This window comes from Chiroxiphia lanceolata, chromosome 5, assembly GCF_009829145.1.
Source record: "Chiroxiphia lanceolata isolate bChiLan1 chromosome 5, bChiLan1.pri, whole genome shotgun sequence".
In the NCBI taxonomy this organism is placed as follows: domain Eukaryota; kingdom Metazoa; phylum Chordata; class Aves; order Passeriformes; family Pipridae; genus Chiroxiphia; species Chiroxiphia lanceolata.
The window spans coordinates 10,201,338-10,220,926 of NC_045641.1; the positions used below are offsets into that span (position 1 = coordinate 10,201,338).

Genomic DNA, 19,589 nt, shown 5'->3' on the forward strand with positions numbered 1-19,589 from the left:
GCTATTTCACTTGTTTAGAATTTCTCACATCGTCTCTTTCTTCACATCTTCACACTTCTGTGATATATCTATCTGTCCACTGTGAATTTTTTTTTTTTTTAAAAAGATGAATTTCCAAGAAGTGCTGATTGGTACAAGAATTTGAAAGTGAATTATACAAAATGTAAGGACCCGAGACTACGTGTTATCAAGGTGGTGATACTGATTTCCTTCAGTCCTTTGAGGCAGAGAATAGTTACTTTAAGTATTCTAAACGTTTTTATTCTAGTTCATCTGCAAAGCTTCCCCCATCACCTAATACTAATGTTCTCTCAGAGAATGTGGTGTGAGTGATGGCTGAACTTCAGGTGAAACGATAGTAAGCAAAGATAAGTACTATTATTTACTTATAATTTCAGTGAGGTTCAGGAAAGATTTTGGGAAAGTGGTTACAGCAGGGTTAGAAAAAGCTGGGAAGGACTGGAAATGTAGACATGCAGTCAGTGTCTGGGTCAGGAAGCAGTGAGGGCTGGCTGTTCCCAGAGCTGGGTGGCTGGGGCTGGAGGGGACCGATGGGTGCAGTTCTGTGGGGCTGAGCAGGGCAGGCAGAGCTGAATGCTGATAACAGCCTCCATGAATGGTTCCAGGTGATGAATGGATGCATAGGGATCAAAGAGACAAGTGCGGGGTCCAGCTGGGTGTTGCCATCAGAAGGAAAAGGGAACGAGGCCAGGGAAAGAGATGAGCTGGTGCTGAGCTGCAGCGTATGTCCAAGGAAGGGGTCTGTTGGAGGGCAGAGGCTCATCTAGGATATGGAACAGAGACAGGACTAGAGACAGCCTTTCCTATCCTGTTGTTGAGATAATAGGGTACTGAGGGAGCCAGACTTAGCTGAAACAGAGGTCCTCAGCCTGTGGGAAGAGAAGGGATGCCCTGGGGTTCTGTTCCGTGCTGAGGAGGCTCTAGGGAGGCACTTGGCCATCAGTGGTTGTCAACTGATGCTGGGTCCTGACTGCTCTTAACACTGCAGGGTGTATATAGGATATAATGATCTATCCAGATTTTACTGAGGGAGAAAATACTAAAAAAAAATAAAATTCTCAAATGTGAAAGGGAAAAAGAAAAGTCTACAGCCAGGTTTAAAAAGACGTAGTCCTTTCTACACACAGTTCCAGTTGAATTGCCAAAAAAATTATGAAGAAAGACATAATGTGTTTTAGCAGCATCAATTTCTAATCTTGCTCATTTTTCTTTATATAATCTTGTGTTTGAGCATCTTGTGTTTTACTATTATAATTTTTGCTATTTATTTCTCTGTTTATACTACTGAAAATTAATTTGCCTAAGTTATATAAAAATACTAGATAATTAAAGAAGAATCTGGTTTGGGTTTTGATTGCATTTTTGATTTGTTTCCCCTGCTACTGGACTGTTCGGTTTTGTTTAGTAATGAAATATCTTCCACAACAGCATTGGAGATGTAATTAGTATCTAGTTTCCTTTATTTTTGTTTGTTCCCTGTTTTTAAAGAACATTTCTTTTAGTAGTTTTTTCCTCTGCTTCATTGTACTCAGGAAAATGGTAAAACCAAGAAACAACTCCTCAACTATCTCTAGAAAAAGGACTGGGTGTTGAAAAGAAGGCACATCATTTCACTATATTAAAAAAAAAAAAAAAGAAAAAATATATGAAGTCTTTTTAAATTGCATAATTTGCTATCAAGAATTGTATGGGACTCCTTGAAATTAAGCAGCTTGTGGCTGTGACAGTGCAAATGCTCATCCGAGTTCCTTTCCCTGCTGTGAGATCCCAACCAGCGTAGTCACAAGTTTTGGCGTGTCTGTATTTCTTTGCATTTTGTGGCATAAGCATCAAATACCTAATGAGTGAAAACCCCTGTAGTGATCCATGGAAGAAAACACAAATTACTTTTCATTTAGTGCAATTGTTAAGATCGAGAATGAGAAACATAATAGCAAGATGTTGATACAGCTCTTAAATCTTACTGCTCTTTCTGCATGACTTCCAGCATACCAGTGTAACATCTCAATAATTAAGAAGAAAAGTAATTATGCTTTAATTATTTTTGATATGAACCTTTTGCTTGCAGCAATTAACTGGAAAAGTCTTCATCATTTTATGTTAAATAGTAAAATGAATGACGTTTTCCAGCTGCTGGCTTGTCTGATGCGACTGAACTGCTTCCGAAATAAGGTGTGCTCATGAAGCTTTGCTTTATTGCTGTGATTGAGTGCAAGACATGCACAAAATGGATGTCAAAGCTGAATAATTAAATTAGGATTCCTTCTGTTCTTTATTAATTAGGTGAGCATGGGATATTTCTTAGAGCATGGTAACTGCAGTCTCGAGTTTCTTTCCTTCTAAGACATCAGAGATAGAGAAAAATAATTTAAATCAAAATCTTAACAAAGATGTATCTTTATAAGAGGCCCATTAAAATAATGAACAGTCAATATGACAGGAATATTGTTTACATGGGTAAGCCAAAACCATCTGAAAAGAAGACGTGACCTGACGTGTTTTGAACTACATTACCTTGTGAAAAGGTACTTGTCACATTTAGGAGGAAATGAAGATATTTTGTTGCATTTTTTTTTAATTACCATGCAAATTGTGTACAATTAGTTATAGCAATTGAGTGTTTTTTTCTTTTTGTATGTTATAACTGTGGATTTTGTGGACACACTCTAAGAGATTGAATAAACTCAATGAAGAATTGATGAAGGCAGGGAAAGAGATCAATGCTTCTAAAAAATTTATTAGAGATCACTAACTTTACAGGTCAGTGTCAGCTATGTAAGATATGATGCAAAGTTTGAATCCAACTTTCATAATTTATATGTGAAAATTCATTTTTCCTGTGTTACACAGTATTGTAATACACTGCAGAAATACCTTAAAATCTTTTTGTATTTTATTTTTTACATATGGAAAAATGAGGAAAGAAAGAGATGTATAAAGCTTTCTACTGCTGCAGTTTAAGGAAAATTATGCAAAAGGTTGGCATTTTTCTCTTCCAGTGAGATTCTTAAAAGGTATTAATGTTAACTGGGTATTTTTGCTTAGAATTTAAATACATTGACTTCATGTGATATATTCCTCATGAGATACTATTTTATTTTTTTTTTCCTAAAGAGGGTAATGGAGGGGAAAATTTCTGGTTTTGGGGAACTGTTTTAACCATTGGATATATTCTCAAAGTGTACATATATATAAATACTAGTCTTACACAGTTTCATCTTTCATTTTAAAGCACTTTTTAAAAATTAAGATGGAGACATAAATTTTGTCTTAATTAATATTTCATACAAAACATTGTTTATCAGAGTTAAATCTCTGAATATTACGTGAACATTTAAAGAGGAGGATGACAGAAAAATTGTTTGATAGCACTGATTTTATTTTTATTTGATATAATTTTAGCAGGGAAAATATTTTTTGCATTTTATGTATTTTACATTTTGTCAATTCATATACAGATTGCTATATATTATATTTAGTAATTTAATAAAATATTCTGAATGGATCAAACAACAAGTTCAGATTTTTTTGGAGCCAAACACATACTGAAATAATGTGGAGGCTTTGTGTTTTTTTTTCTTCCCTTAATTTCCTGTCAAAATGGACATATTCAAAGGCGAAATTTGACTTCATGGTCTTTAAGATCACAGGATGATTCCTGAACTTCTGAAAATTGATCCAAATATCAACCCACTCATATATTCTCAAGTTTAAGAATAATTACCAGCACTGATAATCCATAATTCCTGCAGCATTTTGCAAATGCCTAAAACTTAATTTTTTTCCTCTAATATTATTTGTTGTTTTAACTGTTATGTGTTGTTTTAACTGTTAAGTAGGAACTTAAATAATGGGTTTAGAACACAATGTGCAGCCTTTGAATAAAAATTTAAAGGTGTTACTCTAGTGAAAATAAAAATACATGGTTTTTTTGTGTCAATGGATTTCCGGTAGCTGCAGTGCAAACTTCATGACATTAATTGTGAATAAGTTTGTTAGACTTAAGTTGGATATATTTACATTATTTTCATGGTATAAGTGTGGAACCAGAAGTGAGAATAACCTTTTTTTTAGAATAATAGTTACCGTTTTATGGCCAGAAACAAAACAATCTCTTTAGGAATATGCTCTGCATTTCACGTAGTTGATCATAATGACTAAATTTTAAAAGCTACAATTCAGTTACTTACACATAGCCATTAATTGTTTAATACATTACAAAGTCAGAGGGATAAAGACAATATAAATTTACTTGTGTAATACTGGCAGTCATGACTTGTGGAGTTCACTTGTGTGTAGTTCGTTCCTTATACATTTTATCTTGCCTGGCTATCTTCTGATGAAAATGCAAGTGGTAAGAGAATTTTCCGTGGAGAGTCCTGAACTCCTGTCATGATCTATGAGCAATTTTCCTGATTTTTGTCTCTGCTCAGCACTGATTAGTTTTAGCAGCTTCTGGTGGACTGAATTAATACAAATCTGTATGCAAAAAGTGATAAAAATATTCTTTTAAAATAGACATATGCAATTATCCTCAGATTCTTGTTCTGAACTTTGAGATGATGCAGATCCAGAGCAATATCCTACAGACTGCTGACCTCAGTGTACTGCTGGGTTTGGATAAGCCTTGGAATATCCTCTCTTCAGCCACTCTTATGGATCACTGAGAGGCTAGGCTCCTGAGTTTTTATTCCATTGTGATGTCATATGCCCAAAATTTGATTCCTTTCAAGTATTTTGTAACCACTGATTGCAACATTGCCAAACATGTTATTTGTTGGCTGTAATGGATAGAACACAGTGATAATGTAACAGATTTTTGGGAACAAATTCTATTAAAGGTTTGCCCATTGTTTGGTAGAAAATAAATTTCTAAAAGGCTTTTGCAGATTTTTTTGGAGTTGGAGGACTGGCATATATTCTATATTCAGTTATCATAGTGCAAGAGATTCATTACATCCCAGCAGCTCCATAAGTATGAATTCAGAATGCTAATTTCCTGTGAATCTGATGTAAACTCATGCCCAAATTGTTTAACTAGGCCCCTGTACTTTACTGGTCCCAGTATGTGCAATCTAGATAATATGCAATCAGTTTAGACAATTTTTTAATTTATTATTATTTATTTTATTTTTATGTTCTTTCATCAACTAAAGAAAGTAATGCTGAATAAATTAAAATAAACATACTTTGCTGCTTTAATTAAACTGATCAGGTAGTGTGATATAGAGGTTAATTAGCTGATAACAAATTAATTTCGTTTTCCCACCTGGAAATCTGCTTTGTAATCACTTGCATTTTGCCTTATAAAAAGAAGCCATTTGCAGTTGCTTATACTTTGAGGAAGTTACTGTGATGAGAAGATTAGCAGTTTCCTGAACCTTTTGGAAGAATATATTTACCAAAATTAAAATGGATTTAAAATATTTTTGTCTTTCAGGGTTGTCTCTGTCTTCCTTGCTTTTGACTTAGGACTGGAGGAGGAATAGAGAGGATGGTTATTTGTATTTCTTTATATATGTAGCCAGTTCTTTTAAATTTGATTTTCTTTCCTGGTACACGCAAGTACATAAAATCCTAGACTTTTTTGTCATCCTTTGGAGAGATGGTAAGCATACTGAGGGAGATTTGGCTGGATTTGTTCTAGAGTCTGTGTCGTTGACTGTAGGGTGTTTTATCTCAGTATGAAAAAAAAAAGGCTTGAAACAGTCTTTGGAAAAAGTTGTGTACAAAGTTAATGGTATTTGCTACACTGCCTCTCTATCATCTTCTTCCAAAAAAACGTTCTAGATTGAAGTTAAGTATCATCCTGGCAGCTTAAGTAGTCTAATGGCAGTTTCTTACAACAATTCTTACAGTGAAAAATATCTGAAAATTGGAGAGTTTTGTTTGACATGGAAAAGTTATTCTTTTCAGTTTCTATGATCAATTCTAGAGATTTGAAGACAGAAGTACCCTTTTGGTATTTGTTATGCCTCCTTTTGAGGTAGTGCATGCAACTTTAATACTCTTTATTACTTCTCATTTTTCTAAGTAAATGTATAATGTACTATAATATGGGCACTGAGGCAAAAAAAAAAAAAAATCCTATTTATTGCACTCTGTGAAAAATAGCAGGGTTTTCTCCCGAGATTTGAATGTGATATAAAAACCTTCTTACTCAGCTTTACTAATTATAATTTGCACAAGACAAATTAAATGAAGCGTGGTTAAATTCAGCATGTAATCAGATATTGTCACGGTGAAGAAAGGAACATGAGACAATGTGCCTCTGTGAAGGTCATGCCATTAAGTGAGCCAAGAAATGGATGGGCTGTGGCAGAAAATCACAGAATCACAGAATATGCTGAGTTGGAAGGGACCCATAAGATTCGAGTCCAAGTCTTAACCCTGCAAAGGATCATCCCCAAAAGTCACATCATGTGCCTGAGAGTATCATCCAAATGCTTCTTGAACTCTGCCAGCCTTGGTACTGTGACCACTGCCCTGGGGAGCCTGTTCCAGTGCCCAACCACCCTCTGGGCAAAGAATTTTTTTCTAATACCCAACATAAACCTCTCCTGAAACAACTTCAGGCCATTGCCTCAGGTTCTGTCACTGTCACCACAGAAAATGGGTTGCAACTTCCCCTCTAGAGGAAGTTGTAACTGCAATGAGATCTCCCCTCAGTCTCCTCTTCTCCAGGCTGAATGGACCAAGTGCCCTCAGAGGCTCCTCATACGGCTTCTCCTCAAGACCCTTCAGCATCTTGATTGCCCTCCTTTGGACAGTCTCTAGTAGCTTAATATCTTTCTTATATCGTGGTGCCCAAAACTGTCACAATATTCAAGGTGAAGCTGCCCCAGTGCAGAGCAGAGCAGGACAATCCCCTCCCTCTCCCAGCTGGCTATGCTTTGCCTGTTGCCTAGGACATGGTTGGCCCTCCTGACTGTCAGGGCACTGCTGACCCATCTTACTTACCATCCAACAGGACCCCCAGGTCCCTTTTCTGTCACTGCTTTCCAGCTTCTCATTCCACAGTCTGTTCGTATATCCAGAGTTGCCCCATCCCAGGTGCAGAATCCAACACTTTTTCTTGTTGAACTTCGTATGGTTGGTGATTGCTCAGTCCTCTGATATATTGAGGTGTCTCCCCATGCAAAAAATAAGCTGAGACTTGATGTGGTCACAGTGCTGGTGAGCTGGCAGAGCCCAGCCTGGGGTACATGGGATGCTTGCCCCAGGTCTGGGCTGTGGGCAGTGGCTTGGCACCATTGCTGGCTGGTTCCACCTTGATGCTTGGCTCTCCTGACATGTCAAACATTCACATGACAATGTTCCCCTACAGTCTCTGTTACTGGGGAGTTTATAGGCAGGTGTTGCAGGATGCCAGTCAAATCAGTCCATGGCATTATCATGTTTTCCCAGCCTCTCATGTGTTCTCTTTCACTGATGCACAGCCTGTACCAGGGCTCATTGCACTCCTTGTTGGCACTGCCATGTGTGTTATAGCTCACCACACTCAGCCTCATGCCCTTGGCCTGGCTCTTGTACTTGGTTCCTGATCAAGGTAAGGTCATGATGTGCCTGAGAACTGAAAGTATTCAGAAGCTCTAATACTATAATATGTGCTGTCCTATTTGAAATACATACTTGCTCTTAGAAGTAAGTGCCTGCCTTAAGCCATTGATTTGGTAAAATAACTTACCTCTCAACCTAGAGTACAGTGTTTTTAGGATATGCATTTAAATAGCTTTTGCATTTTTAAAATGTATGCTATCTTAACAGAAATTTCATGTTTTTTCAGTATTATTTTCGTTACATGAGTTTCTGAGTTTTAGCTGAACCATTTGCATTAAATGTATTTCACAATCAGTAAAAGTGAGGAAGAAAATGTTGGGTTTACTATATGAAATGCAATGCTATAATGCAGAATCCAGAGTTCAAAATAATAATAATAATATTTTTTTTTTTCTAAATAGCAAAGCCCTATAACTATACTGTTCACATGGTCAGGAGAAAGGAAGGAGAGGGGAAAAGGAGGTGAGAGCAGGGCAAATGTCTATTCTATTTGCAGATCGTGACTTAATTCTTTTAATATATTTAAATGACTGTTATTCATCATTAGATATTCCAAAGATTGGTGTGTTCAGTGATAGGAATTACCTTAAATTAGAGAGGTGAGAGCCTTCAGTTTATGGGTCCTGAATTTGTGAAGATGCAAAGTAGGGTCCAAACTTCTCAGAAATGTGAAGTCTGAGGTTCTTCAAAGGTCCTTGTAGAAATAGGATAGATACCTTATAGATACCTAGATACCTAGAGAATATCAATGTTGGAATCTCAAATATTTCCAAAGTTTTAGATTCTTCTAAGTTTAGACTTCAATGAACTCTTTCACGATCTCAGTTTTTAATTCAGATGCCTAAAATCTGACCACCATCAGTGTTGCAATCTTTGGATCTAGTCTCAGATCAAAATTCTTCAGAATCAATGTCAAGGGCTTGAAAATCTATTTTTCATATAGTATATTTTTATCTGGCATCTGTATCAGTATATTACACTTATCTGATAATTTATCTGTTTATATTAGGCTTCTATGTTTTAGTCCCACTGTTTAGCATGCAGATGATTAATAAATTACTAATTTTATTTATCACTCTGTGAATGGATAAGTGACCACTGCATGAAAACTGTCTATGAATTTGAAGGTTTCTGGATTGTTAATTTCAGCAAAGGAACAGCCTGTAAGTGAATGCTGAAAAAGTTGATCTTTCTCATCATTTAAAAGAAAGAATATACAGCACCTTTAATGCTCCTTTATGTTATTTCCTGAAATCTTCATCTTGTCATTTCAATCATTAGTCCCAATAGAATCTTGAGAAAAGCCCTTTACACAAATCTGATGAAAAAGGCTTATCATAAATTATAGTGCAAACTTGGAAGGTTTTAATTAGTGTATGAAATGTAGTCTGACAAAGCAGTTATTTGGTCGAGTTAGGTTTTGGGAAAAAATGTCTAACTCAAGTGACTTGTTTGCCCATATTATGTGTAATATTTGGTCATATTTCTTGATGGGGTGTTATTTAACTGGTTAATATTTTTAATGTTTTTATTAAAAATATTTTTAAAAATATAATTTCTAAGTCTTTTTTCACGATAATGTTTTAAATGCACTTTCTAACTCATTTCTTAGAGTTCATGTTCAGACACTGTACTTGCATACATACATTGTAGTTATAATTGCAACTGGTTTACTATATTGCCTGGCATTTTGTTCACTTTGAAGACGAGTGATAAATCAATATTTCCACACATGGATACTGAATGAAAAAAAAGTTATTAGCTAATCCCCCTCTTTTACATGTGTCATTTCACTTATATAAAATTACGAAGCTATAACAAAAGAGATTGTAGTAGTTGACACTCTTTCCTTCTTTTTAGAAATAGACATATTTTTTTGTGTGGTAGACCATATTTAGCTTTCTTTTCTGAAGAGTCTAATTGTGCCTTAAACTGCATGTCAGACTATATAAGTGATTAAACTAAAACTGTCTGGCTTATTTGTCATACAATTTATTAGGATGGGTTTAAATCTTAATTACTCCAAAGGTATTCGAGTGAATATTTTTTAATGCACTTCTGTATCCAAGGGGACACAACAAAATATTTTTTAAAATTAAAACAGATCTTTAATGAACACTTAATGAATTTTTTTTTTTTTTTTTTTTTTTTTAGGATTTGTAGGCCTTTACACTAATTTCATTTGGTCTGCCTATGAAAAGTGAAATGGACCAGTATTATTAATATTTTTATTGCCACATGCTGAGCAAATGAACACCAAGTTCTTTCATTAATGTGAATGTCTTTTCCAAATGTGTGGAATTAATATTATTTTAAAATGTTCTCAAAATTTGTATATGTAATTTTAAGAACTTATTTTTAAACTAAAACATCAAAATCAGACATATGTTTGCAACATGGTTTGGTTTCTTTCGAATTTTGATTTCTAACTCTACTTCATTACCTGTAAACCAAAGTAATCCTCACTAGTTGCAGATTAGCTGCAATATGGAGGAGCTTTTATACATTGCCTCACTTTGGGTGCTTTAGCACTTTTGTGGGTAAAACACTTAGAAGTCATGGGAAGTATCCTGTTTTAAAAGAAAATCGAAATAAATATATTTGCCTTAATTTCAGAATTTAAAACATGCACTAATAATTATGCAGTAGTGTGTGTATATATATATATATATAATATATATACATATATATGCAATATAATCTACTACATTAATTTTAGATTTGCCTCCAGTGGCTCACTGAAGTAAATCTTTGAATTATGGAGATCTTTAACAAACACTCTTCTGTTTTCTTTTCTGAGGGAGTTCAATATCTTCTAACATCTCTGAAATGAATAAAAGTGTAATTTTTTTTGCTTTCACGTTTTACCTACAATTGTTTTTAAACTGCTACTTTAGGGGAAAAAGGATAATTGTGATGTCTATCTGAATTAATACATTACGTTAATTTCTTAATATATGAAAAGCTGCAGAAAAACAGTTTCTTAATCTTCTTTTTTTCTTTTAATGATTTATTTTCTGGTAGTTCATTAGAGTGTTTAATAAAGTTCTAGTATTCATTTCAGGCCTTCCATCTCCCCTGTAGGCCTAACACCATTTTGGCTCCATCATGGGCACAGGGTTGCATAAAATCCCTAGGGAGCCCATGGACAGACCTGAGGGCATATGTAATCTTAACCACAGGTTCAGTGAAAGCAACATTTCTGAACTGACCACATAGGGTGTTTGTGGAAACTCTTAAGGCTTAGAGTATTTTTTTTTTCTTTCCTGAATGAAACACAAACATCTCTTGTGGGAAAGCAGATATTTCAAAAAATCAAATATACAATCTTCCCACCAAAAAAAGAGACATTAGACTAGTTGGTGTGGCTCATATTATGTGGAAAATTCTTGGAATTCTAGCATAACATTTAGAGAGGAGGTTTTCCTACAGACACCATAATACGGCAGCAATGACAAGGAGCTTTCTTTTTGGCACTTGGTAAAGGAGGATGTATAGCTTTTGACAACAATGTGACATAGATATATTATTACAATTTACTATACATTATTATCTGTAGTGTCAGATATGTCTTGTTGCGGTATAATCCTTTTTTATTGTTCTTGAAAGAATGTGATTGAAAAAAAGCATTATTTCCTGTGATGACAAGCCAACTTCAGTCCCATTCACATAATCCTGAGTTGAGTTCAGGTATTTATTTGTTAAATCGATAGACTGTGTCTGTAAAGTTGCTCAGTAGAGAATCAAAAGCTGAGTGTCAGTTAGTGTTGATGTGAGTTCAAATTTCATTTGCAGATGTGTGTTTCTTCAAACCTCTAGACATAGATGGTATAGAGACCAGAAACTTTGGATTTTATGCGGTGAAATTTAAGAATTTATTAATAGTAACCAATATATAGTGTTTCCCACTTGAATTGTTTTATACCCCAAGCTGGAAAACAAACAACTATTGAAATGAAAAGCAATAAAAAGACGATAGAACAATCTCACTTCAGCAGATAATACTTACAATGGGAGTGTGGAAGAAAATTATTAGGATAGAAAAGAAAATAATAAGAGTCACAAATAAAACATTTATGACCTGGTCCTTAATGTAATTTTTATATACCTTACCTAATACCCTTGTCAAATACTGAAACTGTTTGCATTGAAAGGGGAATTAAAGACAGTGAAAACTACCCTTAGCCTTTCCAATTGCATAGATTTTGTAAACTCATATAATGATACTATGCTAAGGTTTCTAATTTATGCATATGATCTCTTAAAGTCTCATAAATTCAGCTTCAGGACTGTCTTACTAAATCCCTTAATTCATTAACAGAAGTAATAGAGAATATTTACCTCCTCTCTCTCATAGCATTACTGGATAAAACAAAAATAAGTATCTCTGATATTTACATTGCACCTTAGGCTTGCTGACCAAGTGTGTAGTATTACCTGGTGGCAAAAGTGCACAACAGTGGGAAAATTCAAATTCTTTGTGTCAAGAAGTTAATAAATAAGTAAACTACTCACATGAGTACCAGCAACAAAGCAATTTGTTCTTGTCAACTAGAAGTAGTTAAATTATGAAAAATTGTCCTCTAAAGGACTGATCCATGAATCTAATTTGTGAACTGTACAGCATTTAGTGTGTTGTAGCACTGGGTATCTCATATTTTCTGTATTAAGAGTAGTGAGATATGTCTGATGTCAGTGTTAGTTTATGCATTATATAGATAATATATCCAGACAGGGTAATGAAGTACAGGATATAAATGGCCTAACAAAATACCTAATTCATTGGATATGGGGAGGTGTTTATTTTAATTAATTTGTAAACATATTATGTTTCTGAAACATAGTTCTTTAATAGGTGATTTTAAAAATACTGTTCAGTCCAGTAGAAGTACATAGTAAAGCTATACCAGCTTCAAGCAATTTAAACAAATAGATAAAAATATAAAAGATGGGGAAATATAATTGTGACAATGAAGAATCATTTTGTTTAAGTAGATAAACACAATTGTATCTGTTGAGGACAGTGTTAAAAATCCTATGTAATAATGATTCTACAACAGGGTGTACTGCTAGGGTAAACATGAGCAATGGGGAGGGGCTGGGGAAATAAACTGATATCTAGATGAGAGTCAATGCAGGAGAGGGCCTAATAGCATTGTGTTTTATGAAAATGTTTCTTTTAAGAATGAAAGCAGTAAACAAAACCAATATATGCATAATATCCAGAGAGGTATGTCCATATTGCTTTTCCTGCAGTTCATTTTTCCTGAACAAAACCTTGCAGGGAAGGATTACAGGGGAACTGCTCTAACACAACCTAACTTAAAGAGTTTTCATGAAAGAAGTGTTTCTTTTCCCTGTCTTATGAAGTGAAACAACATTTATTTTTTTTTCAGTTGAGCAGATCGTTTTGTGATGAAAGCACTTGTGTTAATGTTTCTGGCTAGTACCAATCAGAGTTGGATCCTTTGCCTGCTAAAGAATCAGATGGGGTTTTGAACAGACCAAACTATTTACAGCCATGTAAAAAGTTAGAGGAACCAAAGAAAATAGAATCTTTTGCCTCTTCCGACATACTCTGAGGCTTCCACAGCATTATATGGTCTTTATAACATAAAGACCATATGGTTTCTTTATAACAATCCAGTGAATAAGCAATTAGCTTATTAGTCATCATTAGTCTTCAATGATGAAAGGAATTTCCTCCTGTGTCTACCACACCCTTGTATCTGGCTTCGTTATCCAGATACTGATACAAAACCAACTGACCTGTGGATAGAACTGCATCTTGATGGAAAAATGCATTTTGAGGGAAAAGCAAAAAGCATGAGTTCATGTTAATAGCTTTTACCTCAAATGGCATTTAGCTCATCTGTAATATATTTCATGTCTGACTCTCTAAAAGGTCACAAAGAAGAATAAATGATGTCATTATTTATGGAGTGAGGAAAACGATGGTTTATAAAGGTGTAGTGCATTACCTTGTAGTACATGTCATGGCACTTTTTTAGTGCAAGCAATATTTTAAACACACTACTGGACATGAAGAAATGTAATTTCTCCTTTATTTATTCAAAATCTGTGAAGGGACTTAAAAACACTATGTCTATACTATTTAATAGGGAAATGCACATAACAATTGTTTGATTTCGATGAAAAGCTGTTGGGCACATTGCAGCAATTCTATTTGGTGGAAAGCTACTACAGCGAACCTAAGTCTTCAAGGCTTTTAAATGGTTCAGAAATATTTCAAGAGAAAACAAAACTGTATTCCATAGGAAATAGCCCAATTTTCAGACTGCTGAATGAAGCTTCTCACTGATTCTGTAATGGAAACTAGCAATCTTCTCCTTCTTTGCTTTGCTTGAATTACATGGTACAGTGTTTCTACAGAGCTGCCAGGATCTGCTCTCCACTACCACAGCCAGACTGCTGTGATGTATTTTCACAGATTGTATTTTCACCGTGGGAGGTGAATAGAAGAATAAACGTGTGTGCAACAAATACTTAACCCACTTAGCAACGCCCGTGCGTCGCTGTATCTGTTGTCTGCTGGATGTCATGGTGCATAAATCACCTAATTGCACGGGGGAAGTCACATGTCTGTAACAGAAACAACTTATGGAAGTCTTTTGTGAGCTCTCAAGTTTGTCCAATGTTATCTGTACTTTTCTAGCTGTGTTTTGGGTGACCTATGTAGCTTCCCAAGGAAGAAGCATTAAAGGTATGAAGATAAGCACGAGCATGACAAATACAACACACAACAGAGAGCAAGCAAAGATCTGAGTCTGTCTTGTTTCAAAGAGAATACATAAAGTACTGTGTTTTTTATTTCAAAATGTATTTTACAATAGTACAGCGTATTGTTACTTAAATTTATTCTCTCCTTTCAAACTAACAGAATTACTTTTCTTTCTCTTACAGAATAATGATATAATCTATTACAATGCAAAAGATGATCAGAATGATGTAAGTAATGTTTCATTTAATTTCATTTCCTTTTGTAAATCCTAGATTTACTTGTAAATTAACTTGTAATCCTTGAAAATTAAGGGATTGAAAATATTAATGAAACTCTAAGACTAGCATTTAAATATTTTGCAGAAGCAAGAAAGCAAGAAACTTAAAAATGTCTCCAAGTTCTCCTCGAGAGTCAGATAATATTTTATGTTCTAATTCTCAATGTCTGTCTCCTTTCATGTAGCTTGGGTTACTGATCAGTCAGAGTATGTGCTGAGAGAATAAAGATGCATACAGCAGTATCATTCACTTTTTGAAATGTAATAAAACCATAATTACAGGTTTGGAGAATCAAAATGATAAATGTAAATAATTTACTCTGAAGGAGCCATTTTCTGGCCTTATTTTCCAAGTTCATGTTATGGTGTTCTGTATTCTTTGTAAGAAATTTTTTACATGAGGAGAAGGCAGATGTAAAATGCTACTGAACAATTATTTTCATGCACTTTGTGGTTGCTTATTTGACTGTAACACGTTTTGGGGAAATTGAAAATCCAGTCACAAGATTTAAACTAAATGTATGATACTTCAATTCCTGGTTTACTAAAACTCTAAAAGGTTTGAAGTCTCCTATCTGCCATTAACTGTTAAAAATCTTTATGTCTTCTGGGGAGAATACAAGTTATCCTCACCTTCACTTGAGATAATACAACTGCTTGTCTTCATTATAGATTTAATTTATAAAACCGTAGAAAAAATATTTTAAATGTATTAATCAGAATTACCAGCATGCTTCATTTGCACTTTTTAATCAAGTATTCTTTAGAGATTGATGGCATCACTATTATAATTGATGCTTCTGCTGTAAGGCAATTAAAGAAGGTACATAGATCATGTCAAGCAGAACTATTATATATGCTTATATAGAGTTATGAGTACTTGAATCCAAATGCAACAAATCAGACTGTCCTGAGTTTTAAAATGTGCATGTTTTAGGTAAACTTCATAAAAAGTAACCTAAATTTGAAAGATATTTGTCTGTTCTCATTAAAGTCACTGGAATGGCAGGTGCTGATCACTTCTGGAAACAGAATTACAGTGCTTAAATATTGAGTTCATCCAGGTCTCAAATATGTATGCAAACACTACAGACTCTTCTCCCCTGTTCCTGCCTGAAAAAAATGCTCGAGACAGCCTTATTTTTTTTTTTTTTAAATCAAGAGATTTTAAGAGAATCATCTCTGAAACACTGGTCAGTAAAACTGCTTTTGCCATCCATTCTTTTCTGTCTCTAAGTCCTTATTTTTTTCCTTGTCCATGCAGCAAGCCTTCATTTATTCATGGGAAATGATATTATATTTCTTTTTCAGTACAATTAAGAATAATTAGCAGCAGAAATTTTTTTTTTTTTTTTTTTTAAATTAGACATCTAAGCTAGTCCCTGTGGGTACCTCTAGAGAGCTGTTCAGTTTGTTCTGAGACAGATGTCTAAGGTCAGCTGAATCTAGATGTGTGTTTCTCTCTGTTGACCAGTTTCTATTACAGACTCTTAGATCTTAACTTTTGGATGGAGAAGAAATTAATCTCACTGGTCCTCCCTGCCTGTTTTAATTTGTCTCCACTCATCCTTTTAAAGTTACAACTGTATCAGAAGAGCAATCCTCTTAAACTTAAATTCTGTGTATTTTTCTGTATGTGCTGCAGTACAGTTTGCTTTCCTTCTTCCTGTTTGTGTGCCACATTCAGGAGATCCTTCTCTCATTTTTCTTCTGCTGTCTCGGTGGGCCTTTTTAAATCTAATCACTGTGTTTTCTTGGACTTAAAAAACAAACAAGAATGTGAAGGTCAATCATTCTTTGGCCTTTGGATTTCTCAGTCTCAGATAAAATGATCAATTTGTAACCCCATAGTCCATCAATCAGTAATAGACCTTTTGTACTCTTTATCCTACAACAGCAATTAGATTCTACTTATTTCCCCTCCCCAATGTTGTCTGTAATGTGGGAGCACTTCAGGGTAATTAATGAGTTTTATCGTCACAACAAGGTAGGAGGCATTATATTCCCATTTTTCATATCTCATAGGAAGATAATGGCCAAACCTGTAATTTAATACAGGTTTCTCAGGTTTTCATTCACTGTCCTTTTCCAAGAACCCTTTCATTTTGATCTATTGCAGCCTGTGCTGTGCACTTTAATTTGCAAGTGTCAATTTATTGTTGTATTTGGACAAATGCTGCAGTGTTTTATTGGACGACTGAGCGGTACCACATTAAGATGCTCTTTCTCATTAGTTTTCATATTGCTTTGTCTGTTTTCCCTTCTTATCCTTTGTACCACCACCCTATTTATAGTAATTTTTGCTTATTTCTTTCCTCTTCTTTGTGCTAGTCTCCATTTTATTTCCAATAATGATTCCATATCTTGTTTATAGATTCCTTCTCATCTCCTCTTTGCATCTTGCTCTTTTCCCAAATTTTTTAGTGTAACTTCTTGTTATGGTCTCATAAACTCTTTCCTGCACAAGCTACAAGAGCCTAAAGAAAAGAAGACTGAAAATTTTTCAGTGATTTGACTTAAAGGACTAAGTATTACAAATAAAGCAATGTTTCTTTAATGTGAAACCAACCACACCACACTGGAAGTCTACAGTTCCCCTGTAAATCTTACTCCCTAGGCTTTAACTGGGAGCAGCCGGTTGTATCTCTTAAAACTGATAAGCTGTCTGTGCCACATGGTTTAGGAATTATTCCTAATGCAGTTATACCTTGTTATTTTGGAATAATTTTTTAAAATATTAGCTCCTTTTGAGCTTAACCTGTAGCATAAAGGCAGCTATCGAGTTAGAGCATTATAAATAAGGATGAAAATATCTACATCAAGTTGAAAACCGTTGTAAAAATAAGAAAGGATAGTTAGTTGTGAATGTACATATTTTAAAAAACATCCTGGCATCATGTTTTAACAAACATTTTAGAAATAATTTCCACCCTCCAAATTTTTTTTTTTTTTTTAAATATGAAGTTATGCTCAAAGTAATTACTGGGCAGAGAACAGAACGGTTACCTAAGAGGCATGATCCTGGTGGGTTTGCTTCTTCCCAAGAAGACACTTGGAGATTTAGAGGCATGCTGACAGTGGCACTGGAAGTTTATTGGGTCTCTACTTGTACCCTTACACAAGTCTTGCCTTTTCTACTAGTTTATGGTGTCAGGGGTTGCAAAATTTGCTTTTATATGCAGCTATGATTAATTTAGGAAAATGAAGTCTGTTTATGAATTATCCCAGATTTACTTGTAACCAAGACTGAGCCTTTTCCAAATTTGATCTAAGAAATGCTATTTTTTTTTTTTTAGCTCCGACCAGAAGAATTCAGGAGTTTTCTGGATTTTCCCCTCATAGCATATATTGAAAAATAGTAGAATGATTTAATTTACACAAGTGTAATATTTTATTCATTTTGTAGCTGAACATCAGAAAAGAAAAGTTTCCTCTGTAAGGCAATGTCTCAAGAGCTGCATTTTGGGTCAGGAGGAACCTTTGAGGGGGAAATGGCATCTGAATATGGTCAGTTTGGAGGAGAGTCTGGAGCTGAGAGACTCCAGTGATCAAGTCTCAAAGGTTACAGGTATAAAGAGACTTTTCAGAAGACTGGAAGGGTGATGCCAGGTTTCTGCAAGTCCAACAACTGCCAGTTGCTGGATTGAAAAGTGAGACTGAATGTAATGACCTGCCCTGACACTACAGAGAAAGCTGGGACAGGGATTGCTTTTACATGTCATCTGACAGATAAAGATTTCCTCTAGTTTTTCAAGGTTTTTTTAACTTTACTCTGATAAGACATACCTTTAGAAAGCTCCCTTTTATCTGCATATGTAAGAGCAGTTTTATCTCAGTGCTTTCACGGGGTCTGGGTGCCAGCATACAAATAAGAAAATCAATATCCTACTATCTGGGTTTAGCTACTGGTGGATTTCAAAGTATCGTTTTTTTTCTGAGCTAAAGCTAGTGATTTTTCAGTATTTCACAGAGAGTGAAGGATAGGCATTTCCAATGAGAAATTTGTCTCAAATAATTTAGGATGAGCTTAAGTGCTAAACTGTAGAGAATCTAGCCTGCTTTTACAATAAGGCAGACTACCAAGAGTAACTTCCTTAGCTTCTTTAGGTCTCTTATTCCCTCTGCCCTCATTATATGATAATCAATACAGTTTGACATTACAGTCATAATTAGGATATGTTGTGTTTGTTTTCATCTTCTCTTTGTCCTTTACTACTTCAACGCTGGAAACATTATTAAAATTAGTCATAAAGAATTTGCCCCAGCTATTCTCATTTATGATGAGTAACTGGGCAAAGTATATGCCATGGAGATTGGAAAGTGTAGTTAGATAACCTGACAGTAACTGTGATTTGCAGTCCCTTACAATCAAGAAAGTTCCAACGAGTAGCTGTTGTATATACAGCATATTTCTTCAGGGCTTATTTTTATTGTTGCTATTCTTCATGTAAGTAAGTTGCAGCTATTTTTGGAATTATTTTTTTCTCTGTCTGAACCTACTAGGGTTTTTCAGTAGGTCAAGATATTTGCACATATTTACATACCTAGTTCTCGTGTTTTCTGTTTAATGTTACATCTCTTGATGGTTTGTGATAGATTTATGCATGTGAAAATTTCATTGGAAAACATCAGTTAGCTCTTGTTTTAGACAAAATTTTGTACATTCTTGGAGAATCATAACACTGAAATGACCTAATGACCAAACTTGTAAATAGACTGAAATACTGGTTGACTGATATTTGGTGGAGGTATTTTGCATTTGAACTCTTTGAGAAGTTGATCTGCATCTGTGCCACTTATTCTAAATCTTACAAATATGACATGGATTCTACTGAGGTTTTGGTTGTTTTGGTTTCTCTCTGTAATGGGTATTAGCTATACAGACAAATGCCCTATTCTAGCCCTTTTTTTATATAGACAAAGGAGATATTTTGAGAGAGTAGTTTCCTCTTAGCTAGCTACAGGAGAGAAAGAAGATTTTCGCTAGTA

At 34.8% G+C, this 19,589-nt stretch overlaps 1 protein-coding gene across 1 annotated transcript in view; it reads left to right on the top strand.

Moving 5' to 3' along the window:
- The window catches only part of CACNA2D1 (calcium voltage-gated channel auxiliary subunit alpha2delta 1), a 378,154-nt gene that overhangs the window by 183,451 nt on the left and 175,114 nt on the right, over nucleotides 1–19,589 (top strand). The window contains 1 exon segment of the mRNA XM_032687395.1: nucleotides 14,506–14,550. Within this exon segment, the coding sequence (XP_032543286.1) occupies nucleotides 14,506–14,550 (45 nt within the window).